This window comes from Lynx rufus, unplaced genomic scaffold (assembly GCF_022079265.1).
Source record: "Lynx rufus isolate CCGP_SWC_20201006 ecotype Redwood Valley unplaced genomic scaffold, mLynRuf1.p SCAF_1, whole genome shotgun sequence".
Taxonomy (NCBI): Eukaryota; Metazoa; Chordata; class Mammalia; order Carnivora; family Felidae; genus Lynx; species Lynx rufus.
Window position 1 is genome coordinate 87,323,749 of NW_025814823.1, and position 23,850 is coordinate 87,347,598.

The 23,850-nt window shown below is 39.0% G+C and overlaps 1 protein-coding gene across 3 annotated transcripts in view; it reads right to left on the reverse strand.

Moving 5' to 3' along the window:
• Positions 1 to 23,850, reverse strand: part of NLRP3 (NLR family pyrin domain containing 3) — a 54,674-nt gene that overhangs the window by 20,431 nt on the left and 10,393 nt on the right. For 2 of the 3 annotated variants that reach the window (XM_047082272.1, XM_047082270.1), the window contains 3 exons: positions 21,538 to 21,708; positions 19,236 to 19,406; positions 13,658 to 13,828 (listed from right to left, as the gene is read on the reverse strand). In XM_047082272.1, the coding sequence (XP_046938228.1) occupies positions 13,658 to 13,828; positions 19,236 to 19,406; positions 21,538 to 21,708 (513 nt within the window). The remainder of the gene's footprint in view (positions 1 to 13,657; positions 13,829 to 19,235; positions 19,407 to 21,537; positions 21,709 to 23,850) is intronic. The other variant, XM_047082281.1, reaches the window with a different exon arrangement.

Consider the following 23,850-nt stretch of genomic DNA (forward strand, 5'->3'; position numbering starts at 1 on the left):
AAAAACTAAAGGAGCTCCTGACAACTAAACCAGCCCTGCAGGAAATCCTAAGGGGGACTCTGAGAGATAAAAAGAAAAGAACCAAAGCAGCAAATACTTCAAAGGACCAGAGACCATCACCAGAAACACCACATCTACAGATAATGCAATGGCACTAAATTCATATCTTTCAGTAATCACTCTGAATGTAAATATACTAAATTCTTCAATCAAAAGATATAGGTTATCAGAATGGGTTAAAAAAATATCCATCTTATGCTGCCCACAAGAGACTCATTTTAGACCTATAGTCACCTGCAGATTCAAAGTGAGGGAATGGAGAACCATCTAGCATGCTAATGGAGGTCAAAAGAAAGGGAGAGCAGCTACATTAATATCAGCCAAGCTACATTTTAAAAGAAAGACTGTAATGAGAGATGAAGAAGGACATTATATCATAATTAAGGGGTCTATCCATTAAGAAGAGCTAACATTTGTCAATATTTATGCCCCCAATGTGAAAGGCAAATATATAAATCAATTAATCACATACATAATAATACCCCAATTACAACAATGGACAGATTATCTAAGCAGAAAATCAACAAGAAAATAATGACTTTGAATGACACATTGGACTGGATGGACTTCACAGATATATTCAGAACATTTCATCCTAAGCAGCAGAAAACACATTCTTTTCGAGTAAACATGGAACATTCTCCAGAATACATCATACACTGGGTCACAAATCAGCCCTCAACAGGTACAAAAAGACTGAGATCATAGCATGCATATTTTCAGATCACAATGCTATGAGACTTGAAATCAACCCACAAGAAAAAGTGTTGGAAATACCTCAAATACATGGAGGAGGTTAAAGAACATCCTTAAAGAATGAGTGGGTTAACCAGGAAATTAAAGAAGAAATTTAAAAAATACATGGAAGCAAGTGAAAATGAAACACAGTCCAAACACTTTGGGATGCAGCAAAGGCAAGTCCTAAGAGGAAAATACATTGCAATCTAGATATATCTCAAGAAACAAGAAAGCTCCCAAATACAAACCTAAACTTACACCTAAAGTAGCTAGAAAAGGAGCAATAAATAAAGCCCAAAGCCTGCAGAAGGGAAATAATAAAGATCAGAACAGAAATAAACAATATAGAGAAACAAACACACAAACAAAAAAAAACACAGTAGACTAGATCAATGGAACTAAAACCTGTTTTTTGTATTTGAAAGAATAAACAAAACTGATAAACCCCTAGCCAGACTTCTCAAAAAGAAAAGAGAGTGGACCCCAATACCCAATAGATAAAATCACGAATGAAAGAAGAGAGATTATGGGGTGCCTAGGTAGCTCAGTCAGTGAAGCATCCAACTTCAGCTCAAGTCATGATCTCAGAGTTCGTGGGTTCGAGCCCCATGTCAGGCTCTGTGCTGACAGCTGGGATTCTGGAGCCTGCTTCATATTCTGTGTCTCCCTCTCTCTCTGCCCTTCCCTCACTCATGCTTTGTATCTCTCAAAGATAAATAAACATTTAAAAATAAAAAAAAAAGAAAGAAAGAGAAGGGATCACAACCAACATCACAGAAAGACAATTATAAGAGAATACTATAAAAATTATATGCCAAAAAACTGGACAATTGGGAAGAAGTGTACAAGTTCCTAGACATTCACACACTACAAAACTCAATCAGGAAACAGAAAATTTGAACAGACCCATAACCAGCAAAGAAATTGAATTAGGTATCAAAAATCTCCCAGTAAATAAAAATCCTGGGCCACATGGTTTCCCAGGGGAATTTTACCAGACATTTAGAGTTAATACCTATTCCTCTCAAGATGTTCCAAAAAATAGAAATGGAAGAAAAGCTTTCAAACCCATTCTATTAAGCCAGAATTACCCTTTTTCCAAAACCAAAGACCCCATTAAAAAGGAAAATTACAGGCCAATATCCCTAATGGACATGAATGCCAAAATTCTGAACAAGATAATAGCAAATCAAACTCAAGAGTACATTAAAAGAATTATTCATCATGATCAGGCAGGATTTATTCCTGGGCAGCAGTGATGGTTTAATATGCACAAATCAATCAATGTGATATACCAAATAAATAAAAGAAAGGCTAAGAACCATATGATCTTTTCAATATATGCAGAAAAAGCATTTAACAAAGTGTAACATCCATTCATAATAAAATTACTTAACAAAATAGGTTTGGAAGGAACATACTGCAACATAGTAAAGGCTATATATGAAAAACCCACAGCTAATATCATTCTCTATGGGGACACAGTGAGAACTTTTCCTCTACAGATGTGACAGAACAAGGATATCCACTCTCACCACTGTTATTTAACGTAGTACTGGAAATCCAGTACTATGCCAATTGTCTCAGCAATCAGACAACACAAAGAAATAAAAGGTATCCAAACCAGCAAGGAAGAAGTAAAACTTTCACTATTTGCAGATAACATGATATTCTATAAGAAACCTGAAAGACTCCACCAAAAAGTTGCTATAACTGATATATAAATTCAAAAAAGTCACATGATACAAGATAAACGTACAGAATTTTTTTGAATTTCTATACACCAATAATGAATCAGCAGAAAAAGAAATTAAGCAATCGCCCCACTTACAATAGCACAAAAATAAATAAATAAATAAATAAATAAATAAGATACCTAGGAATAAACCTAATCAAAGAGGTGAAAGACCTGTATTTTGAAAGTTATAAAACACTGATGAAATAAATTGAAGAGGATGAAAGAAATGGAAAGACATTCCATGCTCATGGATTGGAAGAGCAAATATAATTAAAATGTCTGTACTACCCAAAGCAATTGACACATTTAACACAATCCCTGTCAAAATACCACATTTTTTCACAGAGCCAAAACAATCCTGAAGTTTGTATGGAACCACACACACACACACACACACACACACACACAAATGCCAAAGCAAACTTGAAAAGAAAAGGAAAGCTATAGGCATCACAATACCAGATTTCAAGTTACATTACAAAGTTGTAGTGATCAAAACCATATGGTACTAGCACAAAAAAGAGAGATACATAAATCAATAGAACAGAATGGAAAACCTAGAAATGAGCCCACCACTATATGGTCAATTAATCTTTAAGAAAGCAGGAAAGAATATCCAAAGGGAAAAAGTCTCTTCAACAAACGGTGTTGGGAAAACTGGACAATAACATGCAAAAGAACACTGGTCCACTTCTTACTCCACACACAAAAACAAATTCAAAATGGATGAAAGACCTAAATATGAGACCTGAAATCATACAAATCCTAGAGAAGAGCATAGACAGTAAACTCTTTGACATTGGCTGTAGCAACTTCTTTCTAGTTATGTCTTCTGAGTCAAGGTAAGCAAAAGCAAAAATAAGCTATTGGGATTTCATCAAAATAAAAAGCTTTTGTACAGCAAAGGAAACAACCAACAAAATTAAGAGGCAACCTATGGAATAGGAGAAGATATTTGTAAATGACATATGTGATAAAGGATTAGTATCCAAAATACATTTAAAAACTTATAAAACTCAACACCCAATAAACAAAGAATCCAGTTAAGAAAAAGGCAGAAGACATGAATAGACATTTTACTAATAAGGCATACAGAAGGCTAACAGGCATGTGAAAAGATGGTCAACATCTATCATTATCAGGGCAATATAAAACCATGATGAGATACCACCTCACATCTGTCAGAATGGCTAAAAATAATAATTCAGGGAACAAGGGGTGTTAGCGAAGATGCAGAGAAAGGGTAACACTCCTACATTGCTGGTGGGAATGCAAACTGTGCAGCCACTCTGAAAAACAGTATGGAGTTTTCTCAAAAAGTTAAAAATAGAACCACCCTATGATCCAGAAATTGCACTACTAGGTATTTTCCCATGAAATACAATATTGCTAATTCAAAGGCATACATGCACCCCAGTGTTTATAGCAGATTATCTACAATAACCAAATGATGGAAATAGTCTCTAAGTGTCTATTAACTGATGAATAGGTAAAGAAGTGATATATATAATGAAATACCATTCACCTGTCAAAAAGAATGAAATCTTGCCATTTGCAATGACCTGGATGGAGCTAAAGAGTATTATACTAAGTGAAATAAGTCAGTTAGAGAAAGACAAATACCACATGATTTCACTCATATGTGGAATTTAAGAACAAAACTAATAAGCAAAGGAAAAGAGAGAGTTAAACAAACCAAGAAGCTGACTCCTAACTATAGAGAATAAACTGATGGATACCAGAGGGGAGGTGGGTAGGGGGATGGGCTAAATATGTGACGGGTATTACGGAGTACATTTGTTGTGATGAGCACTGGGTGTTGTACGTAAGTGCCAAATCACTATATTGTACACCTGACACTAATATTATAGTGTATGTTAACTAACTGGAATTGAAATAAAACCTTTATTTATTTATTTATTTATTTATTTATTTATTTATTTAGAGGGAGTGACAGAGACAGAAAGAGATAGAGGAATCCCAAATAGGCTCCACACTGTCAGCACAGAGCCCAACACAGGGCTTGAACTCGCAAACTGTGAGATCATGACCTGAGCTGAAATCAAGAGTCTGACACTTAACTGACAGAACCACCCAGGCACCCCTAAATAAAATCGTTTTAAAAAGGTGATGGAGTAGGATGATTCTGAATTCATCTTGTCCCACAGACACAGCAACAGCTTCATCTATGCACCCAAAACTCTGAAAACTGGCAGAAAAGACATTCCACAGAGAGGAGGCCACATGGAAATGGATAGCAGACATGGAGGCCTAGTTAAGAAGGAAATTCCTGACAAATCTAACTACAAATGAGAGGGATACTACAAACATGGAAAAGGAAGAGAAGCAGACTTCACACCAGTCACCCCAAGCATGGAAGACCCACACTGGGAAAACAAGTCACCACAAACTCTGGCTTTGAAAGTCAGTGTGACTTAACTCTGGGTATTTTAAAAATCAGTTGACCAGAGGGCAAGGGTAAATTTAATCCATACCTTAGAATAGACAGAATAATAGGGGTGCTTGGCTGGCTCAGTTGAAAGAATGTGTGACTGTTGACCTCAGGTTTGTTAGTTCAAGCCCCACATTGGGTGTAGAGATTACTAAAAAAAATAAACTTAAATTAAAAAAAAATAGCCAGCATAATAAATAATTTTGCCCAAGCACAAAAGCAGCAGTTGAAAAGTGTCTTGGGAATATGTGACAGAAATTTATTTACTAATCTCAAAACATATGTTGGAGGTGCAGGGGTCTTCAGATTTCTCTGAGAACAAAAGTGCTAGTAGGCACCATTTCTCTTTTTTTTCCCCAAGCCTAAATAGCTGGAAACGTGCAAGAGTCAGCATTAACATTATGGTGGATAGTATCCACCTATCTTGGTAATACTTCATGCCCTGCTGTGTTCTTCTGCAGACTCACCACATCCAAATCACCCACCTCAGTAAGTGTCCATCCAAAGTGGCTCCTGCCCCACCACAAACAACAAGCAGCAAGTAGTCCCACTACTCCAAGGTGACTCCTGCCCTGGGAAGATAGGGAAATAACCCCCACACACCAGCATGCCCACAGTTTTAGCAACTAAACCTTTTAGCTGACTACACAGGAAGAATGCCCTGCCACTTCATAAACATACATTTGTCGCAGAGAGGCTAAGTACAAACAGCTAATCTGACTGCAGACCTCACCTACCTATGAGACTGTGGCAGCCTCAGAAGGCCCTTCAACAGAGCAAGAACCAAACTCTGCTCACTTCACCCACAGCAGCCACAAGATGGTGTGTGCAGCCCATGTAGGAGAACATCCCTGGAATGCCTGGTTCTGTTGACCAGGAACATTGCATCATAGGGAACCACAGGATCTCTTCTACACAAGGTCACTGCTTTCAAGACCAGGAGATATAGCCGACCTCCTTAATACATAGAAACAAACACAAAGAGTCAGACAAAATGAGGAGGAAGAGGAATATGTTCCAAATGAAAGAACAAGACAAAGTTACAGCAAAAGAGCTAAGTAAAACATAGATAAGCAATATGCCTGATAAAGAATTCAAAGTAATGGTCATAAAGATACTTACTGGACTTAAGAGTGGATGAACCTCAACAGAAAGATAGAAAATATAAAAAAGAACCAGCCAGAATAAAGAATCCAATACAATCCAATACAAATACAATAGATCCAATCCAATAAAAGATACACTAGAGGGAATCAACAGCAGATTTAAGGATATAGAGGAATGGATCAACCATCTAAAAGATAACGTAACAGAAAGCAAGCAAGCTGAACAGCAAGAAGAAAAAAGAAGAATAAAATATTACAATAGGTTAAGAAAACTCAGTGACATTGTCAAGCATAACATTCACATCCTAGGGATCCCAGAAGGAGAAGAGACAGAACATATTTGAAGAAATAATAGTTGAAAAATTCCCTAATCTGGGGAAGGAAATAGATCCAGGTCCAGGAAGCCCAGAGAGTTCCTAACAAGACGAACCTAAAGAGGTTCACACAAGGACACATAATAATTTAAATGACAACAAAGTAATGATCAAAAGAATTCTAAAAATTTTCAGCAAAAGTATTGCAGGCCAGAAGGGACTGGTATGACATGTTCAAAATGCTGGAAAGAAAAACTCTGGAACCAAGAATATTCTATCCAGCAAGATCATCATTCAGAATAGAGAGATACAATATTTCCCATATGAACAAAAGTTAAAGGAGTTCATCACTACTATACCAGCTTTACAAGAAATGTTAAAGGGGATGTCTTCAGTGGAAAGAAAACACATAACTACCAGTAAGAACATTATAAAAGGAAAAAAATTCACCGGTGAAAGCAAACATTCAGTAATGGTAGTAGATTAATCATGTACAAAGCCAGTGTGAAGGTTAAAACACAAAAGTAGTAAAATCAATTATATCTACACACCTCAGTCAAGAGATACACAAAATTTAAAATAAGATATAAAATATGGCATCGTGTACATACAACATGGGAGGGGAGTAAAAATGTAGTGCTTTTAGAATGTGTTCAAGCAACCATCAACTTAACATAGACTGTTATATCCATAAGATGCTATATATGAACCTCATGGTAACCACAAATCAAAAACCAAAATAAACACACACACACACACACACACACACACACACACATACACAAAAAGAAAGGAATCAAAGCACAACACTAAAGAATGCCATCAAACAACAAAGGAAGAGAGCAAGAGGACAAGAAAGGAACTACAAAAACTACCAGAATACAATTAACAAAATGGAAATAAATAATGCTTATCAATAATTACTTTAAATATAAATAGGCTATGTATTCTGATCAAACATATAGGCTGACTGAATGGATTAAAAAAAAAATAGACCCATCTATATGCTGCCTGAAACGACTCACTTCTGACCTAAAGACACACACAGACTGAAAGTGAAAAGATGAACATATACCATGCAAGTAGAAAAAGAAGAAAAAAAAAAACAGGGCTGCAATACTTATATCTGAAAAAACAAACTTTAAAACAAAGACTGTAACAAGAGACAAAGAAAGGCACTATGTAATGATAAAGGGAACAATTGAAAAGGAGGATATAACAATTATAAATATCTATGCACCGAACATAGGAACACCTAAAACATAAAGAAGTTATTAGCAGACACAGAGGGAGAACATGACAGTAATACAATAATAAGGGATTTTAACACCCCAATTACATCAGTGGATAGATCATCCAGACAGAAAATCAAAAAGAAAATAGTGGCTTTGAACAACACATAGGCCAGATGACCTAACAGATATACATAGAACATTCCAACGAGAAATAGGAAAATACACATTCTTTTCAAGTGCATATAAAACGTTCTCCAGGAAAGATCACATGTTAGGCCACAAGACAATTGTCAGTAACTTTAAGAAGTTTAAAGTGATATCAAGCATCTTTTCTGACCTCAACAATATAAAATTAGAAATCAATTACAAGAAAAAATCTGGAAAGATCACCAATACATGGAGGTTAAACAACATGCTACTAAACGATGAATGGCTCAACCAAGAAATCAAAGAGGAAGTTTAAAAAAAAAAAACATGGAGACATATGGAAATGAAAATACAACAATCCAAAATTTTCGGGATGCAGCAAAAGCTTTTCTAAGAGAAAACTTAGTAGCAATACAGGTCTACCTCAAGAAACAAGGAAAATTTCAAATAAACAACCTAACCTAACACGGGAAAGAGAAAAATAAAAAAGATGAACTAACAAAACCAAAAGCTAGTAGAAATAAGGAAATAATAAAGATTAGAGCATAGATGAATGAAATAGAGATTAAAGAAACAATGAAAAAGATCAATGAAATCAGGAGCTGGTTCTTTGAATTTACAAACAAAATTGATAAACCTTTAGCCAGACTCATCAAGAAAGAAAGAGGACTCAGAAAAGTAAAATAAGAAATGAATGAGGATAAATAACAACCAACCTCACAGAAGTACAAATAAGTATAAAAGAATATTATTAAAATGTATATGCCAACAAACTGGACAACTTAGGAAAAAAATAGATAAATTATTAGAAACATAATTTTCCAAAACTGGATCAGGAAAAGATAGAAAATTTGAAGAGACCAATTAAAGAAATTGGATTGATAATCAAAAAACTACAAACAAACAAAATTCCAGGGCCAGATGTCTTCACATAAATTCTACCAAACATTTAAAGAAAAGTAATACCTATCCCTCTCAACTATTCCCAATAGAAGAGGAAGGAAAATCTCCAAATTCATTCCATGAAGCCAACATTACACTGATACCAAAACCAGTCAAAGACACAACAAAAAGAAAACTACAGGACAATATCCCTGATGAGCACAGATGAAAAAATTCTCAAAAAAATATTCAACAATACTTAAAAAGTCATTCATCATGATCAAGGAGGATTTATTCCAGGGATGCAAGAGTAGCTCAATATTTGTAAACCAATGTGTAAATCACACAAACCAATTTGTAAATCAATGACCAATTGATTGGTTTGTAAGTCACAAACCAATTTGTAAATCAATGTGATACATCACTTTAACAAGAGAAAGGATAAAAACCATATGACCGGGTGCCTGGGTGGCGCAGTCGGTTAAGCGTCCGACTTCAGCCAGGTCACGATCTCGCGGTCCGTGAGTTCGAGCCCCGCGTCGGGCTCTGGGCTGATGGCTCAGAGCCTGGAGCCTGTTTCTGATTCTGTGTCTCCCTCTCTCTCTGCCCCTCCCCCGTTCATGCTCTGTCTCTCTCTGTCCCAAAAATAAATAAACGTTGAAAAAAAAAAAAAAACTCTTAACAAAGTGGCTTTAGAGGGAACATACCTCAACATAATAAAGGCCATTTGTGAACAAGCCACAACTAACATTATATTCAATGGTTAAAAACTGAGAACTTTTCCTCTAAGATCAGGAACTCTCACCACTTTTATTCAACATAGTACTGGAAGTCCTAGCTGCAGCAATCAGATGATGACAACAACAAAAGGAACCCAGAGTAGTAAGGAAGAAGGAAACTCACTATTTGCCAATCACATGGTACTATATATAGAAAACCCTAAAGAATCCACCACAAAAACTATTAGAACTGATAAATGAATTCAGTAAAGTTGCAGGATACAAAATTAATATACAGAAATCTGTTGCATTTCTACATACTAATAATGAAGTAGAAGAAAAAGAAACTAAGAAAACTATCCCATTTACAAATACCATATATTTCATTTATATGTGGAATCTAAAAAACAAAACAAATGAACAAGCCAACAACAACAACAACAGCAACAACAACAAAACAGAATCAAAAATACAAAAGAACAAAGTGGTGGTTCCCAGAGGGTAGGGGAGTGAGTGAAATAGGTAAAGGGGATTAAGAGGTACAAACTTCCAGTTATAAAATAAATTAGTTATGAGGATGAAAAGTACAGTATACGGAATATAGTCAATAAGATTGTAATAACATTGTATGGTGACAGAGGGTAACTACACTGATCTTGGTGAGCATAGCATAATGTATAGAATTGCCAAATCAGTTTGTTGCACACCTAAAATTAACATAACATTGTATGTTTACTTCAATTAAAAAGCAAAAACAGTGGTTGCTAGGGATGAGCAAAAAGGAAGGATGAATAGTGCAAACACAGAGGATATGGGGGCAGTGAAACCACTTTCTGTGATACTATAGTAGTAGACACATGTCATTATACACTTGTCCAAACTCATATAATGTACATAACTAGGAGTGAATTCTGATGTAAACTGTGGACTTTGGGTGACTATGATGTGTCAGCCATTAGTTATAACAAATGTATCACTCTAATTATGTTGATAATGGGGGACACTATGTATGGTGGGGACAGAAGGTATGTGGGAAGTCTCAGCACCTTCCTTCAAACCCTGCTATGAATCTAAAAGTGCTCTAAGATATAAAAATCTATTTTTTAAAGGCTAATAAGCAATAAAGCAATATATAAGTTTAAGACCTGTTTTCTGATCCATCTCTATACATGTTGTTTTTGAAACTAAGGGACATATGAAAGTTCCCAGAGAGTGTAAAAATATCAGTAAAAAAACGAAAAAGAAAACCAGTGGTGAAATCCCCAGACCACAGGAAGCGAAGTCAATGCAGGACCCAAAGAAGAGGAAGCTATAAAATTAGCAGGAAAGACTGAGTAGCACCCCAAAAACAAGAGAGAAGAGTTTCAGGAAGAAGATGAGTGGAATTAAAGGCAACAGATGTCAACTAAAATAAAAACCGGGAAAGATGTACAAAGTTACAGCCAGGACCGCAGAGGGCCACCAGAGAGTCTATGCTCTGGGCCTCTTCCCTTCTGTTCTTTTCCTGGAGTATTTCTTCTCCCCTGGCTTCTGCATGGCTCACACTTTCACTTCATGTAGTACCTGATCCAATGGCACCTGATCTGAAGGTGGGCAAGAAAGTAGCCCTCATCATGAATACAGTTTTTATTATACTATTTACGTGTGTTGTATATTGTCTGACTGTCTAGAGTCTAGTGTCTGGTGTCTGTAGCCCCCATAAGAATGTCTGTAAAAACAGACTCTTGATCTCTTACTCACTGCCACTGTCAGCACCTACAAGTGACCAGAAACAAAGTAGCCAAAAGATATCTGTCAAACAAACCAAGAGCAGCAGAAGCCAAATTGCTGAGGTAGACCAATAAGGAGAGGATATGGAGGCATTCAATAAAGGTCTCTTCAAGGAAAGAGATACGGTGATATGTGAGGTTGGGCTGATGTGGCAGGTAGGAGACATCAGAGTGTTATGAACATATAGAGGCTTTAATTATGGATTAATGGATTATTCCTCAGTAAAGAACCTTCTTGCTCTATTTTGCCTTGGTGCTGATCTGATTGGTATTTACATCAGTAATGTGAGTGAAGACATTTACAATTTGCTTGTTGTAGGTAGAGGTAACATGGACAGAATCACAATTCAAAGATGCCTAAACAATCAGTCAAAACAAAGACAAGATGGAATTTAGCAGAGCTAAATGTGAGGTCCACACAGGTCGGAGAGAGCAGGATGTAGAAGCCCTCTAGAAAGTGCAGCAGCAACACATCATGAGACAGTGTTTACTGGAGTTAAGGGAGCAGACAGTGGGTTCCACAGCCATCCAGCTGGGTGTCCCAAGGCAAAGGTCCTAAGCGCTCTTAGCCTCACTTTCTCCTATTTAAATTGGAGACACTGATACCTACCTACTTGGCATAATTTTTATGAGGCCGCTGAGATAACCTATGTTAAGATCATGGAAGAGCAATGATACATGTTTAAGTACGTGATTATCAGTAAATATTTTTGTGCCATTATAAGAAATATGTTTGGTCTTTGTCCCCATTTCCTGGCACAGAGCTTCTAAAACTCTTGAAATATCTTAAATGTGTTTTTTTAATCCCCCTAAGTGGAAATTAAAGAATTTCCTATCTGTCTATTTTGCTATTCAAAGAAACCCCTTTTTAAAAATTTTTATTTGTTGTTTTGAGAGAGAGAGAGAGAGCAGGGGCTGGGGAGGGGCAGACAGAGAGGGAGAGAGAGAATCCCAAGAAGGCTTCCCACTGTCAGTGCAAAACCCAACACAGGGCTTGAACTCACAAACCGTGAGATCATGACCTAGCCAAAATCAAGAGTTGGAGGCTTAAGTGACTGAGCCACCCAGGCACCCCTCAGAGAAGCCCTTTTTGATCACATCTGAGTTTATACTAATGAGACGACTAAAGGGAGGCCATAGGTGGCCTTAGGATGGGGTGGGTCACCAGAATGACAAAGTGATTAGAGAATTGGAACTTTCAGCCCTACCCACCAACTTCAAGGAAGGAGAAGGAGGAAGGCTGGAGATTAAACTCTATAAAATGTCTTGGAAAATAAGATTTAGAGCCTTCTGGGCTGGTGAATGCATCCATGTACCAGAAGGGTAGACTGTCCCAACCACATGGGGACAGAAGTTCCTGTGTTCCAGACCCTTCTGGGCCTCACCATATGTGACTCTTCATCTGGCTGTTTATTTGTATTTTTCATAATATCTTTCATCATTAATGTAAATTTAAGTTTTGTTTCTCTGGCTTCTGTGAACTATTCTAGCAAATTTTCAAACCTGAGGAGGGGATCATGGAAACCACCAATTCATAGCTGAGTCAGAAGGAAGTGCAAGTAACCTGTGCCCACTACTTGCAATCGGTATCTAGCATTGCCAGTGTGTGGAACATGTATGACTGAGCCCTGAAGGGGTGGGGGTCTGCACTAACTCTGAGTATATAGTGTCAAAATGGAATTGACTTACAAGACACCCAGTTGGTGTCTGCAGATATTTGGTTACCAGAATTTCACATTATTATTTACACATGTGAACTTGTGATCTGATATGACTGCCAAAAACAAGGAAATAACAAGTTCCCCCTGAGACAGTACAGTACCCTGCCATGGGAGGTGAGAATTCCACCATACATCATTAAGAGTATCAGTTTCAGATCTGAGCAATGTACTTCAAATAGAAACAATAACAGAACACCTCTTACCTAGGACAGCATGACTACATAGGTAAAGATGTGAAGCCACATCCTACCTGAGCATTTAGAGTCATCCAGGCAAGAGATGAGAAGACCTAGAGTGTGAGTATTGTCTCTGGGGAATTGAGATCAGCATCTCTCAGCAGAACCCAGTGGAAGTGCGGGGGGGAGGGGGGGAGGTGGTGCAGAACAGGGAACAATGCACAGAAACCAAAGAAGGTGCTGCATAGAAATAAGAACTGTCTGCTCTGCAGTGGCCACATTGTGCAGCAATGACTGGTGTGCTTGGAAGTGTTCACACACAAAACCGGTGACTATCCATGTGAACGTCTTAGAAAAAAGTGTTTCACTCGGTGGAGAATTGGGCTGCACAATCCCTAAGGTTTCTTTCAACTCTAAGAATTTCCAATTCTGTAGTCATAAATACCTTACTAGCAGAAGGTAGTATCTAGTCTGTCTCCTCCATTCTCTACCCTCAACTCCATCGTATAGTCTTTTATACCGCAACCCCCATCCACATTTTCCAAACATACATCCATGGAGAGAACATGCTTTTCTGCTGAGACACCCATGAAGACTTACCCCAGTTTCTGCAGCTTACATTGTGGATTCTTTGCTTTTTCACATAGAACTCCAACTCCTGAGTCTCCCAGTGCATTTTCCCCCAAGTAGAGTCTGGTCAGGGACTGGCTGGTGCTCAAGACGGATGCCAGGTCCTCACAACATGCTGATGTGAGACAGCAACTGACCAACCTTCCATAAAGATGGCAGAATGTCATAAACCTTCTCTTACCTCTGTGAGTCAAGGATGCACGTGATCTGATGCTACCTCTACTCCCGTCCATACATGGGAAAAGTGGGCCCAAACTCTATGCTAACTTTTTATTTCATTTTATTTGGTGTAATAGAAAGTACCATCCAAGCCCATGCCAACTCCACATCTTTTCAGCTCCCTATACTTACTTTTATTGTGTTAAAATATACATGTGAAATAAAATTTACTCTCTTTAAGTGCACAATTCAGTAGCATTTAAGTATATGCACATTGTTGTGTGACCATGACCACCATCCATCTCCAGAAGTTTTTCATCTTTCCAAACTGAAACTTGGTATCCACTAAACACAAATTCCCTGTTCCTCCCTCCCCCAGCCCCTGGGACCCACTATTTGGATTCCTGCCTCTATGAATCTGACTATTTTAGGTACTTCCTATAAGCCAGATCATATGTATTTGCACTTTTTAATCTGGATCATTTTAATGAGTATAATGTCCTCAAGATTCATCTAAATTCCTTTTAAGGCTGTATGCATGTATATACCACATTCCTCCACCCCAAATCCCACCCCCAACCCCACCCTATACCACATTTTTTAATCCATTCATCCATGGGTATTGAGATGTTTCCACCTTCCAACTATTGTGAATAATGCTGCTATAGACACAGGTGTACTGATAAATGTTTGGGTGTCTGATTTCAGCTCTTTCCTATATATAGCCAGAAGTGAAATTGCTGGATCATATAGCAATTCTATGTCCAATTTTTTGAGGAACTGACGTACTGTTTTCCAAACCAGCTGTACCAGTTTACATTCCCATCAGCAATGTGTGATGGTTCCTAATTCTCCATATCCTCACCAACACCAGTTTTTCATTTTGTTTTATTTTTTTAATTGTATTTTAGAGAGAGAGAGAGAGAGAAAGCAGGAGTGGAGACGAAAAGAGAGGAAGAGAGAGAGAGAATCTTAAGCAGTTTCCATACTCAGCGTGGAACCGACCTGGGACTCCATCCCATGGCCCTGGAATCCTGAATGGAGCTGAAATCAAGAGGTGACATTCAATGGACTGAGCCACCCAAGTGCCCGAAAGTTCATGCTGGATTACTTTTTTTTATAATTGCCATTATAATGGATATAAATTGGCCTTACCATTTTGAAGTGTTTTCTCTTCTTCAAAATTCAAGTCTCCCAGAATCATTTAGTGAGAGCTGCATAAAATATCAAGTGTCTGCCACTCTTGTGTTAGCATCTCTTTTCCTATTTAGTGTGGAGACTAAGGGCTTGTAATAAAGTCCCAAAACCCTTCTGGAACAATGTATTATGGGGGGTTTATTTTCTCAGCTAGACTATAAATACCTTAAAGGCAAGCATGATATATTTGATTATTTAACTTCCTTTCTAAGGTTTGGTATGTGGCTCTTCCCACAGGAAACACTAACTGACTGAATTATTGATAAACACTGGGAAATCTTCTGAGCAGTGAAGGTCATTCTCATGCTAAAATCTCCGATCTTTGGGTTGCAGAGTTCTAAATTCTGCATCCCAAAGCAGGAGAATATACTTTCTTCTCAAGTGCACATGGAACCTTCTCCAAGATAGATCACATACTGGGTCACATTTTATACATAAGTATAAAAGAATTGGGACCATACCATGCATACTTTCAGACCACAATGCTATGAAGCTTGAAATCAACCACAGGAAAAGTCTCAAAAACCTCCAAAGGCATGGAAGTTGAAGAACACCCTACTAAAGAATGAGTGGGTCAACCAGGCAATTAGAGAAGAAATTTAAAAATACATGGATCCTGAGAAACTTAACAGGAACCCATGGGGGAGGGGAAGGAAAAAAAAAAAAAAAAAAGAGGTTAGAGTGGGAGAGAGCCAAAGCATAAGAGACTGTTAAAAACTGAGAACAAACTGAGGGTTGATGGGGGTGGGAGGGAGGGGAGGGTGGGTGATGGGTATTGAGGAGGGCACTTTTTGGGATGAGCACTGGGTGTTGTATGGAAACCAATTTGTCAATAAATTTCATATATATATATATATAAAAAAATACATGGAAACAAATGAAAATAAAAATACAACAATCCAAATGCTTTGGAATGCAGCGAAGGCAGTCCTGAGAGGAAAATACATTGCAATCCAGGCCTATCTCAAGAAACAAGAAAAATCCCAAATACAAAATCTAAGAGCACACCTAAAGGAAATAGAAGCAGAACAACAAAGACACCCCAAATCCAGCAGAAGAAGAGAAATAATAAATATCATAACAGAAATACACAATATAAAATCTTAAAAAACTATTGAGCAGATCAATGAAAGCAAGAGTGGTTTTTTGAAAAAATAAACAAAATTGATAAATCTCTAGCCAGGCTTCTCAGAAAGAAAAGGGAGATGACCCAAATAGATAAAATCATGAATGAAAAGGAAATTATTACACGCAATCCCTCAGAAATAAAAGCAATTATCAGGGAATACTATGAAAAATTATATGCCAACAAACTGGACAACCTGGAGGAAATGAACAAATTCCTAAGCACACACACATTTCCAAAACTCAAACAGGAAGAAATAGAAACTTGAACAGACACATAACCAGTGAAGAAATGGAATCAGTTATCATAAATGTCCCAACAAATAAGAGTCCAGGACCAGATGGCTTCCCAGGGGAATTCTACCAGACATTTAAAGCAGAGATAATACCTATCCTTCTCAAGCTGTTCCAAAAAATAGAAAGGGAAGGAAAACTTCCAGACTCATTCTATGAAGCCAGCATTACTTTGATTCTTAAACCAGATAGAGACCCAGAAAAAAAAAGACAACTACAGGCCAATATCCCTGATGAATATGGATGCAAAAATTCTCAATAAGATACTAGCAAATCGAATTCAACAGCATATAAAAAGAATTATACACCATGATCAAATGAGATTCATTCCTGGGCTGCAGGGCTGGTTCAACATTCACAAATCAATGCGATACATCACATTAATAAAAGAAAAGATAAGAACCATATGATCCTGTCAATTGATGCAGAAAAAGCTTTTGACAAAATTCAGCATCTTTCTTAATCAAAACCCTCGAGATAGTCAGGATAGAAGGAACGTACTTAAACATCATAAAAGTCATTTATGAAAAGCCCACAGCTAATATCATCCTCCATGGGGAAAACTGAGAGTTTTCTCCCTGAGATCAGGAACACGACAGGGATGTCCACTCTCACCGCTGTTGTTTAACATAGTGTTGGAAGTTCTAGCATCAGCAATCAGACAACAAAAGGAAATCAAAGACATGAAAATTGCCAAAGATGAAGTCAAGCTTTCACTTTTTGCAGATGACATGATATTATACATGGAAAACCCGATAGACTCCACCAAAAGTCTGCTAGAACTGATACATGAATTTAGCAAAGTCGCAGGATACAAAATCAATGTACATAAATCAGTTGCATTCTTATACACTAATAATGAAGCAAGAGAAAGACAAATAAAGAAAGTGATCCCATTCACAATTGCACCAAGAAGCATAAAATACCTAGGAATAAACCTAACCAAAGATGTAAAAGAGCTGTATGCTGAAAACTATAGAAAACTTAGGAAGGAAATTGAAGAAGATACAAAGAAAAAGAAAAACATCCGTGCTCATGGATTGGAAGAATAAATAATGTCAAAATGTCAATACTACCCAAAGCTATCTACACATTCAATGCAATCGCAATCAAAACTGCACCAGCATTTTTCTCGAAGCTAGAACAAGGAATCCTACAATTTGTATGGAACCATAAAAGGCCCCGAATAGCCAAACTAATTTTGAAGAAGAAGACCAAATTTTAGCCTCTACTACAAAGCTATCATCATCAAGACAGCATGGTATTGGCACAAAAACAGACACATAGACCAATGGAATAGAATAGAAACCCCAGAACTAGGCCCACACAAGTATGGCCAACTAATCTTTGACAAAGCAGGAAAGAATATCCAACGGAAAAAACACAGTCTATTTAACAAATGGTGCTGGGAGAAGTGGACAGCAGCATGCAGAAGGATGAAACTAGACCACTTTCTTATACCATTCACACAAACAAACTCAAAATGGATGAAGGACCTGAATGTGAGACAGGAAACCATCAAAACCTTAGAGGAGAAAGCAGGAAAAAAAACTCTCTGACCTCAGCTGCAGCGATTTCTTACTTGACACATCTCCAAAGACAAGGGAATTAAAAGCAAAAATGAACTATTGGGACCTCATGAAGGTAAAAACCTTCTGCACTGCAAAGGAAACAACCAACAAAACTAAAAGGCAACCAATGGAATGGGAAAAGATATTTGCAAATGACATATTGGACAAAGGGCTAGCATCCAAAATCTATAAAGAGCTCACCGAACTCCACACCCAAAAAACAAATAATCCAATGAAGAAATGGGCAGAAAACATGAATAGACACTTCTCTAAAGAAGACATCCAGATGGCCAAAAGGCACATGAAAAGATGCTCAACGTCACTCCTCATCAGGGAATACAAATCAAAACCACACTCAGATATCACCTCACGCTAGTCAGAGTGGCTAAAATGAACAAAACAGGAGACTATAGATGCTGGTGAGGATGTGGAGAAACGGGAACCTTCTTGCACTGTTGGTGGGAATGCAAACTGGTGCAGTTGCTCTGGAAAACAGTGTGGAGGTTCCTCAAAAAATTAAAATAGACCTACCCTATGACCCAGCAGTAGCACTGCTAGGAATTTACCCAAGGGATACAGGAGTGCTGATGCCTAGGGGGACTTGTACCCCAATGTTTATAGCAGCACTCTCAACAATAGCCAAATTATGGAAAGAGCCTAAATGTCCATCAACTGATGAATGGATAAAGAAATTGTGGTTTATATACACAATGGAATACTACGTGGCAATGAGAAATAATGAAATATGGCCTTTTGTAGCAACGTGGATGGAACTGGAGAGTGTTATGCTAAGTGAAATAAGTCATACAGAGAAAGATAGATACCAAATGTTTTCACTCCTATGTGGATCCTGAGAAACTTAACAGATGACCATAGGGGAGGCAAAGGAAAAAAAAAAGAGGTTAGAGAGGGAGGGATCCAAACCATAAGAGACTTTTAAAATCTGAGAGCAAACTGAGGGATTGATGGGGGTGGGAGAGAGGGGAGGGTGGATGATGGATACTGAGTAGGGCACCTGTTGGGATGAGCACTGGGTGTTGTAAGAAAACCAATTTGACAATAAATTTCATATTAAAAAAATAAAATAAATAAAATAAAATAAAATAAAATAAAATAAAATAAAATAAAATAAAATCGCTCATCTTGGCTCATTGAAGCCATAGCTCCTGCTTGCCTCACGAAGGAAAATATCTCAGACTCACCAGAGCTTCTTCAGATTGCAGAATAGATGCCTCAGTCCCACACAAAGAAGTCTGATTCCAAGATCTCCCAAGCTGTTGTGGCTCAGATCCAATTCTACCAGCTTCTGATTGCTGCTCAGGACCGAGGAGATGTTGAAGCAGCACTGATAGGAAAGGCAACATCGCCCCAACCTTCATGCCAAGTACAGAAACAGAAAGCATCAGAACACAGGCTGCTTATCTCGTCACTGCCTTCCAGTCTAAGCTTGTTTTCAGCACCAAACAGGGGCACTTGTGGTCTCATGTCACAAAGGGAAAATCTTAACCAAACTTATGTAAAGTGTCATCCTATCAGAACTCTTGCACACAGCCTGAGACTTACTGTGAAGTTCGTCCCCAAGCTCACTAACTCACAGACCGAGACCACAACTGCTGAGTGCATCAGTGAACTCCCTCTATAAATAATGGTCAGCTCTCCAATGTATACATGGCACGTCCCTGTTTTATGCATGAAAAAGGTGGTGAACCTATGTGTTTCACTTCTTTAGCACATGTCCCTAACTGTAAAAATCCCTCATGTGGGCACTACTCTAGGGCTTTACCCATCTACTTCTCTTTGCTAATCTTGTCCCCATTGTTCTGTTTGATGATCAAATCCCAGCCTTCCACCTACACTGAAATAGCAGGAAGCTCTAATTCTTGACTTGTTTTACAACCACACACACACACACACACACACACACACCGCTATCACCATCACCACCGACAACAACTATGTGTCCCTGTCAGAGGAGCAAGAATAACATTCTCCTTTCCAGGACAATAGTTCATCATCCTAGAACCGCTAATCTTCCTTTCTGCCCCCATTTCCACACCAACTAGAAGTAAATGTATGACTAAAATCACTGTGGTAAAATAAATCATTATCACCCATGTCTCCTGGTTTGTGTCTCACTCTCTGGAATCACACAGGGACACCCACCAGGGAGGTGGGGAGAATGGCATGGGATAGATATAGAGAGGCAGGTAAAGAGCCAAAAACAGAGCTTGAAGGCAAGAAGGGGATTTGTAATTTATCAAAAGAGCAGAGAGAAGCAAAAGAATGGCATGATCAAAGTAGAATATTCTAAATAACCTTCTGACTTCTATATAGAGACTAGAATTGTAGGTGGTGAAAGTGAATGTGGGGAGACCAGTCAATATTCATTAAGTATGTATTTTTGAGCACTAATGTTTGCTGAGACACTTATCCTGACATTTCAGGGACAATGGAAAGATAAACATGAATCCTGACCCATGAAGCTGATGGTCTTGGAGGCCATTACAAAATCCAGGCAAGTAATCATGGTTGCTGGACCTGGGCTAGTGATTTGTATAGGAGGTAAAATTGATAAGTATGATGTTGGGGTGGGTATGGTGATCAAGAGAGGGATTTATGAAAACACCCGGGAGTGGTAGACTCTAACACTGGCTGTGTAGCTCATCCAAAATGCAGATGTGTTATGGAAGAGAGTTTGGGAGATGGCTCAGACACCTGTGTGCTCCTCTTGAGGCATGTAAGTCTGACTCACAGTTTGGGCTCAGAGCAACCACTCTTTATTAAGAAAGCTAAAGGAGAGTCCCTGTGACATTTCAATGTATACAAAATGTTTTGATGGGGTCCAGCCTAGGTAGCCGTTATACATGATGAAATTCTCTGATTCTCATCTAAGAGGATGGCCGGTGAGAAAATGGAAAACCTTGAAGGTCAGGCACTTTTTGTCACATCACCAACAAATGACTTAATTTCATTTCTCCTTCATTCTTCCCCATTTGAAACTTCCTGAACAACTGGCCTCCAATTCATTCTGCCTTCCCACCTCTTATAGGCTGAATTGTGTCCACCATTCCTTCCAAAAATTATACATTGAAGTCTTAATCCTAGGATTTCAGAATTGTGACTCTATTTGGCGATCAGGCTTTAAAGAGTTAAATGTGGTCATTAAATTGACCCCCATCCAATGCAACTGGTGTCTTTGAGGATATCAGACATGAATACAGGGACCGTGTGAAGACACAGGGAGAAGACCACCATCTGTAAGCCAATGAGGGAAGCCTCAGAAGAAACCAGCCCTGCTGACATCTTCATCTTGGACTTCTGGTACTGTGAAAAAATGAATTTCTGTTGTTTAAGCCTCTGGGTTTGTGGTACTTTGTTATAGCAGCCCTAGAAAACTAATAAACCACTTATCTGGACCCTGAGGTCTTCCTCCAGTCCTCCCTATATCTCATTCACACACACACACACACACACACACACACACACACACACACAGGTTCTTACCACAATCTCTGAACATTACAGCCAGGACGCTGGAGCATCTCACATAACACCATCATCCCTGGGTCCCCCAGAGCATTGTCACTGAGGTTCAGTTCTGTGAGGTTCCAGCTAGTGCTTAGGACTGAGAAGAGTCCCTGCCAAAGGCTAACAGTGAGATGGCAGTTCACCAACCTAGAAATTGTAAGGAAGGAAGAAAGAGAGAAAGGAAAATCAGGAGTGGCTTGGCACCAGACCAAGACTTCCCAAGCATTATAAAATGACTTACAGAGGTTGCCTGGATGGCTCAGTCAGTTAAGCATCTGACTCTTGATTTCAGCTAAAGTTATGATCTCACAGTTCATGGGATTGAGCCCTGAATATAGCTCTGTGCTGACAGGGTGGAGCCTACTTGGGATTCTCTTTCCCTCCTTCTGTCTCTGCCCCTCCCCTGCTCTCTCTCTCTCAAAATAAATAAATAAACTTAGAGAAAAAAAAAGAAATGACTCACAGAAACAAAGATTGCATACTGAGGAATAACAAAGGCTAAGGGGCCCTGGTACGACTGTCCTACACACCTTATTATGGAAATGGCTTGAGCCTGTGACTGGCTGACTTTGTGCACCCCCTATCCCCTCTGTCAGATGTCCTTCTCCTCCCCTCTCATTGGTCAGCTGTCCTGCCCAAGGCCATGGACACTCTGGAAGTGATTCAGAGCCTAGTTCTGATACTGGCTACATAACAGCATCTGTGATGCTCTCAAAAACCCCTAGGCCAGTCCTCTCCATAGGAATAAGTCAGAATCTCTGAGATGGGACCAAGCATATCAATGTTTTTAAGACTTCCAGTGCTTCCAATGTGTAGCTCATGTTGAAATGCAGATTCTGACTTTGTGGGTCTAGGACTGGGCCTGCAATTCTGCACTTCTAACAAGCATGAGGTGGATGCCCATGCTGCTGGCTTCAGAAGGTTCCAGAACACACAAAGCAAGCTCCTACCCTCTGAGGAACATAACTGTCATCTAGCAAGATGGGTGTCAGGCTTTTTATCAGGACTTTTATTCTAAGTCTCTGCAAGCCTTCTCCACGGCTGTGTAACCATGGTCAGGTCTCTTCTCAGACTAGTTTTTAGGGCCCTAATGAGCAGGTATTCCTCCTTCCCTCACTTCCTGTCTCTTTCTCCCCCCCTCCCATCCCCCTGCAGCTATTCTGAACTATTTCCCACCATAGAGACATATCCTGCTTCCCCAACTCCTGCCTTATGAACCCACTATTCCCTCTGTTTGAGCTGCCTTTGCCCATGCTTGGCTCCTCGTGATCCATCCTTCAGAGTCCAGCTGCTCAAGGGCTCCCCATGGTGGGCTTCTGGTGCATCCTGCAGGTGTTTTTGCCATAGCTGATTCCTCCCTATAGTCCCTTCTTGTGTCCCAACTATCCCCACAACCAAACCTTACATCACTGTGAGCAGGGCCTGGGTCTCAGCAACACTGAAGCCCCAGTGGGTGGTCCTTGATGACCAAATCATAAATAAATATCATCCTGGAAGTGCTGCCAAGAGGGAGAGAGGGAGATGAAAATTCATTGCTCCTAGTAGAAGGGCCAGCCCCCTATCTCTTTAATTTTGTCTCATGTCAAGTGTTTTTTTGGGGGGGGTTGTTTTTTTTTTGTTTTTGTTTTGTTTTGTTTTGTTTTGTTTTGTTTTGTTTTTGCAGGTTAAACTCAAGCACATGCAGAGCATCTACCTTCCCACCATAGCTGTGGCCATGTCCAAGCAGGGATTTCAGAGGTCAGGGAACTGAATTGCTTTGCTGTACAGACACAGAAACTGGCTTCCAATCCCCTACAAAGTCGGTGAACAGACCTTGAAGAGGGTGCTCTTGAAGAGGAAGACCTTGGTGACTTCCTTGTTATAAACACAGTGTGAAAGCTTAAAAGTACCTTCTCCTTTCCAGCCCTATTTCCTTCAGTTTCTCTCATTATGTTCATTCCAATGAAGTCACGTCAGTCCCCCATAGTCTCCTACATACACTGCTCCTCAGACCATATTTATACTTTGTTACACAGACACCACTGCCAAAATCCCTTTACCTTCTCCTACACTCACTCACATCCTACAGATCCTTCATGGCAAGCTCCAACATCACTCCTCTGAGAAACTTCTCCCTCCAGCACCGAAGGCCCTCTATCCTCTCTGTTCCTGGGACAGTCACTGTGATTGTTTTGCTGCTTGGGAATTGACTGGATACTATGCACTAGAGCCCCAAGTAGATTACAAGCAATTTGAGTTCACAACACTTGCATTCAACTCTCTTCCCCACGTAATACCTTGCACTGAGTT